The sequence below is a fragment of the Colias philodice genome, chromosome 24 (genome assembly GCF_061535455.1).
Source record: "Colias philodice isolate Cphi_HAF_F1 chromosome 24, ilColPhil1 Martin Lab GWU primary, whole genome shotgun sequence".
Classification (NCBI taxonomy): domain Eukaryota; kingdom Metazoa; phylum Arthropoda; class Insecta; order Lepidoptera; family Pieridae; genus Colias; species Colias philodice.
In genome coordinates, this window is record NC_143109.1 from 3,902,086 (window position 1) to 3,914,449 (window position 12,364).

Below are 12,364 nucleotides of genomic sequence, written 5' to 3' on the forward strand. Positions count from 1 at the left end.
CAGGTTAGGTCGACACGTCTTTTAATATGAATAAAAATCTTACAAAAAAAAGTATCAAACATGCTGAACATGAAATTTGTTTTTAAAAAATTGTAAGGCGCAAAAGTTTAGAACATGCTCCCCGCGTTGAAAGGTACTCTTTCAAGATCCATCAGCAACCTCAGGAAGTGGACATATTCTGGAGAAGGAACGCCGAAGCACGCCGGTGGACGTCCTCACATCAGCAACTCGATTGATTCCATCAGAGCCTGGATGCACAGCTACAATCCTCCCAAGTCTCCACTTTAAGGGCGGCAAGTTCTCCTCCTTTATTACGACGAGAGTGTCAATCTTTAGTGGATTTTGATCCTTTTGCCATTTAGTGCGGTGCTGAAGCTGCGAGATATACTCCTTGGACCACCTTGCCCAAAAATGCTGTCGCAACTGCTCAATTCGCTGATGACGAGAGAGATGATTGGCGGAGTGTTGTTTGAAATCAGGTGATGGTAGTGATGTTAATGGACGTCCAATTAAAAAATGACCAGGTGTGAGTGGCATCAGGTCTTCAGGGTCTGACGAAAGTGGAGTGAGTGGCCTTGAATTTAGAATCGCCTCTATTTGAACTAAGGTGGAATTCAATTCCTCGTATGTAAGATTACAAATTCCCAACACTCTAACTAAATGAAATTTAGTGGATTTTACGCCTGCCTCCCAAAGTCCCCCAAAATGTGGTGAGTAAGCTGGAATGAAATGAAAATTGATACCTTCATCAGCCAGATTGTCAGTAAACGAATTGCAATTACCTTTTAAGAATTTTGAAAGCTCATTATAAGCGCCGACAAACGAGGTCCCATTATCCGAATAAATGTTAAGTGGTTTTCCTCTTCGTGACATAAAACGTTTAATAGCGAGTAAATAATTATTGCTCGTTAAGTCACCAACCAGTTCAAGATGCACGGCCTTCGTACTGAAGCACACAAAAAGCACAATATACACCTTAACGACCCTACAACCTCGCCCTTGACGGCTGACAGCAGAAAGAGGTCCAGCGTAATCTACTCCTACATTTTCAAACGGAAAACTGGGTTTTATACGATTGGGGGGTAAATTACCCATCAGAGGGGACAATGTGTTACCTTTGATCCGCACACAACGTACACATTTACGGAAGGTAGCCTTTGCTAAACGTTGGCCACCAAGAGGCCAATAATTTTCTCTGATTGAATACAATAACAGTTGGGGTCCTGCATGTAACAAACGCTTATGCTCATGTTCGAAAAGTAGCTTGGAAAATCGATGAGCGGACTGTATGATTGCTGGATGCTTCTTTTCGTATGAAAACTCAGAATTGTCCAAGCGACCTCCAACTCTCATAATGTTATTATGGTCCATGAAAACATGAAATTTATGTAACGCACTCTTCCGAGGCAATGATTTATTATGTAACAATAAGTCATATTCCTTTAATGATTCCCTTTGAGATAATTTTATGACTAAGTTTAATCCCTCCTTTAATTCTTCCTCACTAAGCGAGCTTGCAATAATTGTCTGCTTTTTGCAAGCTTTGATAAATCTCAACACATAGGCTGCGGTATGCTTAAGTTTGTTGAAGTTCGAGAAACGGTTGAAATCAATTAACTTATTTTCTTCAGACGTTTGACAAACTACTGCATTGAATGATCTTTCAGAGCGAGTCTCCGGTAAGTCGATTTTATTTATTTTATCTTTATTCTGACAGGGCCAACAAGATGGGTCCTTTTGCAGAAAGCGAGGCCCTAACCACCATCCTTCAAGAGAAAGAAGGGAATTTATACTGACACCTCGAGAAATCAAATCTGCGGGGTTCTCATCAGTTGGTACATGTCTCCAGGTACAGTTTCCTGTTTTCTCCAAGATCTCAGCGACACGGTTTCGTACAAAAGGTTGCAACTTACTGGGCATCATTCTCAACCATCCGAGAACAATGGTGGAATCAGTCCAGAAAGTGACGCTGTGAACTTTGACACGTAAGGAACTCAGAGCTTTTTCATAGATACGTGAAGCAACTAAGGCCCCACAGAGCTCTAGTCGAGGAATTGTGGTCGGTTTTATCGGAGCTACACGGCTTTTTGCCATCAACAGTCGCACCAAGATCTCACCTTTGACATTGCCACTTCTCACATACAAACAAGCTCCATACGCCCTTTCGGACGCGTCAGAGAAGATATGAAACTCGACCCACTCATAAAGCTCGCAAATAACATGTCGCGGCACGCGGATATGATTTAAATTATTTATTGTGAGAAGAATTTCATTCCATGATCTCTGAACGTCAGATGGTAATGGATCATCCCATCCTAATTTGTGCAACCACAATTGCTGCATTAACATTTTCATGTTTATGATGCAGGGTGACAGAAGTCCCAAAGGGTCAAAAATCTGTGAAATAACAGACAATAAATCACGTTTTGTGTTGCCTCCTCTAATCGATGAACTAATCGGAAAAGTGAGCTCGTCGCTATTGGTTTGCCAATTCAGTCCTAAGGTCTTACTTGACTCAGTGGAACCAATGTTCAAATCAACTGGAGACTGAATTGATTCTGACGCAAAACACGAAAGATTCGACTTCCACTTTCGTAGTGGCATGCAAGCTGATGCCAACTCCGCTGTAACTTGCTCACGAATTTTACGCACTTCTTCAATAGAATCACCGCCTGTAAGCAGGTCATCTACGTAAAAATCGTGAATGATTATCTCCTTAACCTTCTCATCTTTGCATTCAAGGCCGATTTGCTTCAGGCATCTTGTTGCTAAGTATGGAGCACTTGCTGTTCCATTCGTGACAGTATTTAACTTATTAACAGTCAAAGGCTCTGTTAAGTCAAATCGCCAAATGATTTGTTGGAGATGTCTAAAATCGGGATGTACCATCACCTGGCGGTACATTTTCTCAACATCTGCGGCTATAATAATTTTATGTTGCCGAAATCGCAAAAGAATAGAAAGCAAGTCATCCTGAACTGTGGGTCCCACCATCTGTATGTCGTTGAGACTTATGCCAGTTGTAGTGGGACTGCTTGCGTTGAACACAGCACGCAGTTTCGTGGTTGTACTGCTTTCTCTTAAAACGCCATGATGTGGGATAAAATTATTGACGTGACTAGGGTCCACTGAATCACATTTGGTCATGTGGCCCATGGATTCGTACTCAGCCATGAATGATTTGTACAATGTACGTAAATTTGGATTATTCTCCAAGCGGCGCTCCAAAGACAAAAAACAGCGTTTTGCTTTCATGAACGAGTCGCCAAGTACTTGTGGAGATTCCTTTAAAGGTATTTTGACGCAAAACCGGCCGTCTTCCAGACGAGTGGTATTGTTTATAAAATGATCCTCGCATAACCTCTCCTCGGGGGAATAATTTGATAACGGTGACTGAACTTCTTCTAATTGCCAAAAGCGACTGAGATCGAATTGGCTGTCAGTTGTCACTGCTATCAATGAGGTTGTCATTATACATCGGACTCACCATGCTAAAGTTGCACATTAATCTTTGGGATCTTGAATGGGTACTGGCACCTATAGGGCCTGACACTAACCAACCCAATCTCGTCTCACAAAGAATTGGTTTCCCTTCACCCAGAGTAATCTTTTGTGACCCTAAAATATCCCAGAAAACATCAGCTCCTATGATTAAGTCGACTTCGGCAGGCGAACTGAAGTGGGGGTCTGCCAGGCAGATTTCTGAAGGGATGTTCAAGTTTGACAAATCAACTTGTTGAGAGGGCACATTATCTGTGATGGAAGGTAAAATAAAACACTTAATGTTTAATGAATAATTTTTATTCAATGATTTAATTGAAAGGCTGCACATTGCAGAGATTTGTGATGAGTTCATATTAATACCCATGATGGATTTATTTATTTTAGTGATGGGTAAACCCAAACAATCGTGTAACCTTTGTGTCATAAGGCAAGATGTACTTCCGCTGTCTAAGATTGCACGCGCTATGTGTTCTTTATTTTGCGAATCATAGACCTTAATCAGTGCAGTTGAGAGAAGAACATCACCAACACCTTCATTGCACGACAAAACTCTCGCTGACAGAGTAACTGAGTCACCGCTCGCTGCGGGCGTTGGAGGCTGGCCCACAGTGGATGCGTTATTACCGGGACGTACATTAGATTGTGATAAACTATTATTGTTACCTTTCTGAGATTTAAAGTCGTTAATATGTATTAAGGTATTGTGTTTCTTTTTACACACTCTGCACCCTGCTTTCTTGCACCGATTAGCAAAATGCCCAGGACTTAAACAATTAAAACATATTTTGAATGAAGGTAATAAATCAAGACGGTCATTATTACTTAAAGATAAAAATTGTGGACAATTGCTGAGTAAATGACCACTGTTGCATTTAGGACATGAATTAGACCCTGAAGATTCAATAGACACCATAGATTTGATTTTAGAATTTCCCTTTGATTGTTGATTTGACTGATTTTGATTTCCGGTATTTCGTGATAATTCTAATGTCTCAATTAAATCTGCATGATTGCGTAAGAATGATTCAAATGTAATAAAGTCAATTTTAATGTCTTTATCCAACCTACCTTTAAACTCTTCCCATTCACGGAATGTTTTTGAATCTAGTTTCTGAACAAAAATATAAATTAATAATGTATCCCAGTGCTGGACATCCTCACCAAGTGACTCCAAAGCTCTTAAATTTTTATTGATCTGGTCTATTAATCGCTTTAATGCTGCAGAATTTTCTTTTGTGACAGGTTCCATGTTGAATAACGCAGAAACATGATTGTGTATTAATAATCGTTTGTTATCGAACCTGTCGCAAAGTAACTGCCACGCAACATTATAATTTTTAGCGGAGAACTCGATCGACTTAATAACTATGGCCGCGGAACCCTCTAATGACGATCTGAGATAGTGAAACTTATTAATATCGTCAATGTCACTATTATCATGTACTAAGGCCGCGAACGTATCATGAAATTCAAGCCATGTTTCATATGAGCCGCTAAATTTAGGTAATTGAATGGTTGGTAACTTAACGACGTGATTAGAATGACTGTGGTTTGATGGGCATTTGGAATCATCTTTTTTATTAAACTGATCAATTAACATCTGAGCATGAGACATAGCATTGAAATAATGGGACTCAAAATCCGTTCTTTCCTTTAACTGAGACTGCATATCATCAGACTCACATTCCAATGCAAGTTGAATGTCATCGAACCTACCATACATTGATTTCATTTTAGTTAACCGCAATTGCAATTCGCTTACCGTCGGGGGATCCAGTGACTCGGCATCAATTTTATGTACATAAGAAGAAAACGAAGTTAACTGACCCTTGTAACTGGCACGTATCTTTATGGGATCCTTTCTTGGAGACATTTTGGTAGGCAGACGCAAACTCCACTGAAATGTAATATGATAACAGATTAACTTAAGGGCTTGGTCTAGTAGTGCAAACAAATGCATCCTGTCATCCTATATGTAAATAATACAAATGTACTAAGGGAAAGTTGCTCCACTTAATTTTTAAAAATTAAATCATTCGTATGCATAATTTAATATTCGTAATAAGTACCAAAAATGACAATTTGAAACAATTTTCGTGAAAATTACGGGTGATTTTTTTTTATCAGTACACAAAATTTGCGAATACTTTCTATTGATATCTTCAACTTCATGTTTATATAACTGATCAACTTTTACAAAGAAATTTGGACGAAATATAAAAAAAAATAAGCTTTCCATACAAAATGCATAACTCTATACATTTTTTTCGACCTAAGTTTCTTAGTGAAAGTTGTTCAGTTTAACTAATAAAACGGATAAACAAATTTTGTATATAATAAAAAAATGTAATGTTTGTGTTAAAACATTATTAAATAGAAAAATACACAAATGAAAACAAAAGATATTTATTTCTGACTAGCTTCCGCCCGCGACTCCGTCCGCGCGGATGTCAGTCTTCGCGTCTTCTACAGATTTATTATATTATGTATGTATAATATATAGATTTATATTGATAAACCTAATAAATCTTTTGCTAGCATTCTGATGCTTTATCGGTTGCACTGGATTTATCTCTTTTTTTTCAATCGCTTGAATGATATAGGATGGGTCCTTGATGGACATCGAATGCTGAAGTCTCGAATCAATCAATTCTGACAGTAGGCAATTTATGTAAAATCTTGATAATGGTCCATCATTTTATTTTGCCTAAACGTTACATACTTTTTTATATATTCTATTTTTAACGAATGATTCACTCCAGTCCAAACAGCAAATAAGCAGACTTCTGCTTCTGCAACGTTTAGTTGTCCCTGAATTTGGAAAAAATAGTCATGATTCTTATCTATGACAAAAGTGTTATTTTTTGCATTGTATTTCAAATATTAAATTTTTTTTTTAACCGCATCTTCCGCATTCATGTCTTTTGCCGGAATTAGACATTTAACTTCTACTAGTCCCATTTTCCCTTTTTGATATGGGAGTGTATAAAGTAAATTTTTTAGATATTTCTCGTTATACTTTTAAAAAGTTATTATTGTCATTTTGCTCATTAGGTAAAGTAATTTCGATATCAGTTTTAAGTTTTTTGATACCTGCAATAATAACGTCATAATCGCCTTATCGATTACACCCTGTATACAATCCACCATCCACATTCATAATGTTTTCCTGTCCTCCTCTCCTTTACGCTGTTCACCGATACATTTTAAATGAGTAAATCTGCTACCACTAAAGGATGTTTCATTGTGATCAGCAAATTTTCACCACTGTTGTCGATTATTTGTTTTTCATTTTTAATCAGCAATTGGGAATCATCAGTTTTGTTTTTTGCAGATTGGTGATGTACCCTAACAATACGTCGAAAAGGGAAAGCATCAACGAATTATCGTTTTCGTCCTCTTTTTTTATTCTTCGCGTCTCTGTTACTTCTGTTTGTTTAGTTCTCAACACCCACTGAATTTTCTATGTTATTGTGATCTTCCATTACGTCTGAGTTTTGATGATGTGATGATAATCCATTCGTTTTAATATTGGTACTTAGAGTTGGTAGACTAAACTAGAAATGGCGGACTAAATTTGTCAGCGCGTCTGTAAGATCAGAATATAAAACCAACATCCTGTATTTAAGTTACAAAATTAATAATCAAACAAAATGCCGCTACGTTGAAAATGACTAGAAGAAAAAATTAAAACAAATCGGATCAATTTTGGAGTAAACAAATCATTTTCCCCGTATGGGGATTTCCCCGGATGAACTTGGGAAGTTCAAGTTCTCAATACAAGTTTATATTATATTTCGTATATCTCAAACGAAAAATAAACATTTTTGGAACTTCAAAAAAATTATATTATAAGAAAATTTATGAGCTTACTTTAGTTTTAAAGAAATATACATCCCTTTACTGACACCCCGTAAAATAAAGAAATTGTTGCCAATCACCTTTGCAATCTATTTGGTTTCATTAACTTTATGTTCGAAGATATTGCACGCCTCATAAGCGAAGCGTTGAGGTGGGTACTACTGTCACTTCGCGCAAAACATTTGATTTTTCAAACTTAAAATGTCTTTATGTATCATACATTGCACTTGTAAGATAATACATACACACACATATTAAGAAAAAACACTATTTTTAACGTTCATGATATTTTTGATGTCATTTTTGTTATTTAAACTAGTTAAAAAACAGTTTAAAAAAGTTCTGTCTTGGACGTCCGTGTGTCTGTATGTGCGGATCCTTTTTCTTGTTAACACGATAGCGACCGAAATACTTTACTAATCGAGTCTTTTTTTTTTTCTCTTACGCTTGAGTATGCTCAGGAATAGAACCCTTTCATTTTTCAGGGTCTGATTCGATGTGGTTTAATTGTTATTAAATAAACAAAAATAATAATTAATAAATATTTATTAAAAAAAAAATTATGAGGCGTGCACTTTTGGATTTTCCAAATTTTTTTTTTTTTTTCTAGTAGTTACACGCGTATTTTTTTCGTTTATTTTCCATATCGAAATCAAATGTTTAAAAATACGAATATTTGCACAAAACTAAGATAAAAATAATCAATTAACAAAAATATTAAATTTAATGAAGTAGAGCAACTTTCACTTCGGTATGAAGGAAAATCGAGCGTAGAGCACACGTCAGAACGCTCCGGCCCAAGGAGCGCGACTAAAGAAATTCGCTAGGATTTTTCCTAATTATTTTAAATATTTTTTTAATATTTAAAGAATTATCAAAATTCAAAAAAAAAATTTTTTAAAGGATTAATACTCATTGGTCTTCAACCAACTCGAATAAATTAATGGAAAAAATAACTTTTAGCAGTATTTATCAATAGATTTTGTAAGGCAAAAAATGGGAAATTTAATGAACTTATAACGTTCTAATTAAGAAAATCATAAGTTTTTCGGCAATTGTATTCAGCAGTTTTTAATAACGACTAAGTATATAAGGATAATAATGCGCTGATCAGATTGTGTAAATTGTAATCGGTTGCAACGTAGTGAGTGCACAAACTTAGCTCGAAATGTCTTTGGGGGAAAGAGACTTATCTTGAAGGCCTGATTAAGGTAAAATAAAGTAACTTTATAAATGTGAAAAAATTCACGCGCATTGCGTATATAACACTAATTGATAAACAAGAAAAAAAAATTCAGTTTATCATTTCATTAGCCGGGAAAAAATTGTCAAATAACTTGTTGAAAACGCAATTTTGCTAGACTGCAGCCTTAAGTAGGTCAAACCTAAGTCAATACTTGCAAACCTTAAATTTAAGCTTAAACAATCTTAAAATACCTAAACGTACTACCACGGATATTTTTCAATACAAAATCAGTCAATTTATGCACTGTAGTACCGTAATTATAAAAAAAAACAACAGGAAAACTACTTAATGATACATGAATTTCAGGTTATAATATAAAAATTAACAAATGCAACATTATAACCTTTGTCTGGCCAACTTATACCTAAAACTATATTACCTATGTAGTGAAGAGAGTGATGGGTTTAAATTACACAATTATAATCCGAAAACGATAGTTCCAAGTAAAATTCCACCCTTCAGACAACGCGGCTGAGTGCGACGCTCCGCCAACTCCACCGATAGGTACAATTCCTTCTGCAATCGTTTCTTTATAAACCAGGCGGCGGCGTAGATCCGGCGTAGATCCAGGACCATGTAGCGGGAATGAAGGAGTATTTAGGTATATTTGGGAATTATAATGAAGAGCTCAGGTTAGGTCGACACGTCTTTTAATATGAATAAAAATCTTACAAAAAAAAGTATCAAACATGCTGAACATGAAATTTGTTTTTAAAAAATTGTAAGGCGCAAAAGTTTAGAACATCTTGTTACAATTTAATGGTCATAGTGCAATCTCCAGTGTATTAGATATAAGCTTCTTGACAGTCACAGTCACATTCACATTCACATTTACATTAAAAAATCACTATAAAAATGTAAAATCTATATATTCCACAATTTGTTTTTCTCTTTGAAAAAATTTTTTTTTTTCTTACTATCAAAAATCTCAACCACGGCATCTATTGCCGGGTCATAATCGTAAAATTTTGGTAGAAATATAATAATAGATATCAATAGAATATCGCAACGTCTGTGTGAATCACATTCACATTCACATTCACATTCACATTCACATTAACATTCACATTCACATTATTCGTTGTTCGTTGTTCGTTGTTCGTTGTTCGTTGTTCGTTGTTCGTTGTTCGTTGTTCGTGTTTCGTGTTTCGTTTTTCGTTGTTCGTTGTTCGTTTTTCGTTGTTCGTTGTTCGTTGTTCGTGTTTGTGTTTGTGTTTGTGTTTGTGTTTGTGTTTGTGTTTGTGTTTGTGTTCATGTATGTTCACATTCACATTCACATTCACATTCACATTCACATTCACATTGTTCGTTGTTCGTTGTCCGTGTTTGTGAATTGAATTTGAATTTGAATTTGAATTTGAATATGAATTTGAATTTGAATTAAAATTTGAATTTGAATTTGAATTAAAATTTGAATTTGAATTTGAATGTTAGAAAGGGATAAAAAAACATACAGGCGTCATTCAACGTCATATTTTTTTGTTACAATTTAATGGTCATAGTGCAATCTCCAGTGTATTAGATATAAGCTTCTTGACAGTCACAGTCACATTCACATTCACATTCACATTAAAAAATCACTATAAAAATGTAAAATCTATATTCCACAATTTGTTTTTCTCTTGAAAAAATTTTTTTTTTCTTACTATCAAAAATCTCAACCACGGCATCTATTGCCGGGTCATAATCGTAAAATTTTGGTAGAAATATAATAATAGATATCAATAGAATATCGCAACGTCTGTGTGAATCACATTCACATTCACATTCACATTCACATTGTTCGTTGTTCGTTGTTCGCTGTTCGCTGTTCGCTGTTCGCTGTTCGCTGTTCGCTGTTCGCTGTTCGCTGTTCGCTGTTCGCTGTTCGCTGTTCGCTGTTCGCTGTTCGCTGTTCGCTGTTCGCTGTTCGCTGTTCGCTGTTCGCTGTTCGCTGTTCGTTGTTAGTTGTTCGTTGTTCGTTGTTCGTTGTTCGTTGTTCGTTGTTCGTTGTTCGTTGTTCGTTGTTCGTTGTTCGTTGTTCGTTGTTCGTTGTTCGTTGTTCGTTGTTCGTTGTTCGTTGTTCGTTGTTCGTTGTTCGTTGTTCGTTGTTCGATATTCGTTGTTCGTTGTTCGTTGTTCGTGTTTGTGTTTGTTTTTGTGTTCATGTATGTTCACATTCACATTCACATTCACATTCACATTCACATTCACATTAACATTCACATTCACATTCACATTATTCGTTGTTCGTTGTTCGTTGTTCGTTGTTCGATGTTCGTTGTTCGTTGTTCGTTGTTCGTTGTTCGTTGTTCGTTGTTCGTTGTTCGTTGTTCGTTGTTCGTTGTTCGTGTTTCGTGTTTCGTTGTTCGTTGTTCGTTGTTCGTTTTTCGTTGTTCGTTGTTCGTTGTTCGTTGTTCGTGTTTGTGTTTGTGTTTGTGTTTGTGTTTGTGTTTGTGTTCATGTATGTTCACATTCACATTCACATTCACATTCACATTCACATTGTTCGTTGTTCGTTGTCCGTGTTTGTGAATTGAATTTGAATTTGAATTTGAATATGAATTTGAATTTGAATTAAAATTTGAATTTGAATTTGAATTAAAATTTGAATTTGAATTTGAATGTTAGAAAGGGATAAAAAAACATACAGGCGTCATTCAACGTCATATTTTCTTGTTACAATTCAATGGTCATAGTGCAATCTCCAGTGTATTAGATATAAGCTTCTTGACAGTCACAGTCACATTCACATTCACATTCACATTAAAAAATCACTATAAAAATGTAAAATCTATATTCCACAATTTGTTTTTCTCTTTGAAAAAAATTTTTTTTTCTTACTATCAAAAATCTCAACCACGGCATCTATTGCCGGGTCATAATCGTAAAAATTTGGTAGAAATATAATAATAGATATCAATAGAATATCGCAACGTCTGTGTGAATCACATTCACATTCACATTCACATTCACATTCACATTCACATTCACATTCACATTCACATTCACATTCACATTCACATTCACATTCACATTGTTCGTTGTTCGTTGTTCGTTGTTCGTTGTTCGTTGTTCGCTGTTCGCTGTTCGCTGTTCGCTGTTCGCTGTTCGCTGTTCGCTGTTCGCTGTTCGCTGTTCGCTGTTCGCTGTTCGCTGTTCGCTGTTCGCTGTTCGCTGTTCGCTGTTCGCTGTTCGCTGTTCGCTGTTCGCTGTTCGCTGTTCGCTGTTCGCTGTTCGCTGTTCGCTGTTCGCTGTTCGCTGTTCGCTGTTCGCTGTTCGCTGTTCGCTGTTCGCTGTTCGATGTTCGTTGTTCGTTGTTCGTTGTTAGTTGTTCGTTGTTCGTTGTTCGTTGTTCGTTGTTCGTTGTTCGTTGTTCGTTGTTCGTTGTACGTTGTTCGTTGTTCGTTGTTCGTTGTTCGTTGTTCGTTGTTCGTTGTTCGTTGTTCGTTGTTCGTTGTTCGATATTCGTTGTTCGTTGTTCGTTGTTCGTGTTTGTGTTTGTTTTTGTGTTCATGTATGTTCACATTCACATTCACATTCACATTCACATTCACATTCACATTAACATTCACATTCACATTCACATTATTCGTTGTTCGTTGTTCGTTGTTCGTTGTTCGTTGTTCGTTGTTCGATGTTCGTTGTTCGTTGTTCGTTGTTCGTTGTTCGTTGTTCGTTGTTCGTTGTTCGTTGTTCGTTGTTCGTTGTTCGTTGTTCGTGTTTCGTGTTTCGTTTTTCGTTGTTCGTTGTTCGTTGTTCGTTTTTCGTTGT

At 36.3% G+C, this 12,364-nt stretch overlaps 1 protein-coding gene across 9 annotated transcripts; it reads right to left on the reverse strand.

The window, feature by feature from the left end:
- Nucleotides 1–4: 4 nt before the first annotated feature.
- On the reverse strand, nt 5–9,349 carry LOC149477677 (uncharacterized). Of its 9 annotated transcripts, none has more exons than XM_089710296.1 (3): nt 8,803–9,337; nt 5,332–5,401; nt 5–719 (listed from the first exon to the last, which is right to left on the reverse strand). In XM_089710296.1, exons 2-3 carry the CDS (start codon nt 5,375–5,377, stop codon nt 142–144), a joined length of 624 nt encoding a protein of 207 aa, XP_089566422.1. In that variant the 5' UTR covers nt 5,378–5,401; nt 8,803–9,337; the 3' UTR covers nt 5–141. The 9 variants fall into 9 exon arrangements, 6 of the variants coding, with proteins under 6 accessions (XP_089566422.1, XP_089566421.1, XP_089566419.1 ...); XM_089710295.1 differs by having other exon boundaries at nt 8,991–9,336; XM_089710293.1 differs by having other exon boundaries at nt 5,332–5,428; nt 8,735–9,336.
- Between the last annotated feature and the right edge of the window lie 3,015 nt (nt 9,350–12,364).

Excerpts from the sequence above, each read along its gene's own strand:
- LOC149477677 (XM_089710296.1), bottom strand. The coding sequence starts at position 5,377 with ATGTCTCCAAGAAAGGATCCCATAAAGATACGTGCCAGTTACAAGG. Across the intron at positions 720-5,331 it reads GATACGTGCCAGTTACAAGG|CTTACTCACCACATTTTGGG; the intron begins GTCAGTTAACTT and ends ATTTCATTCCAG.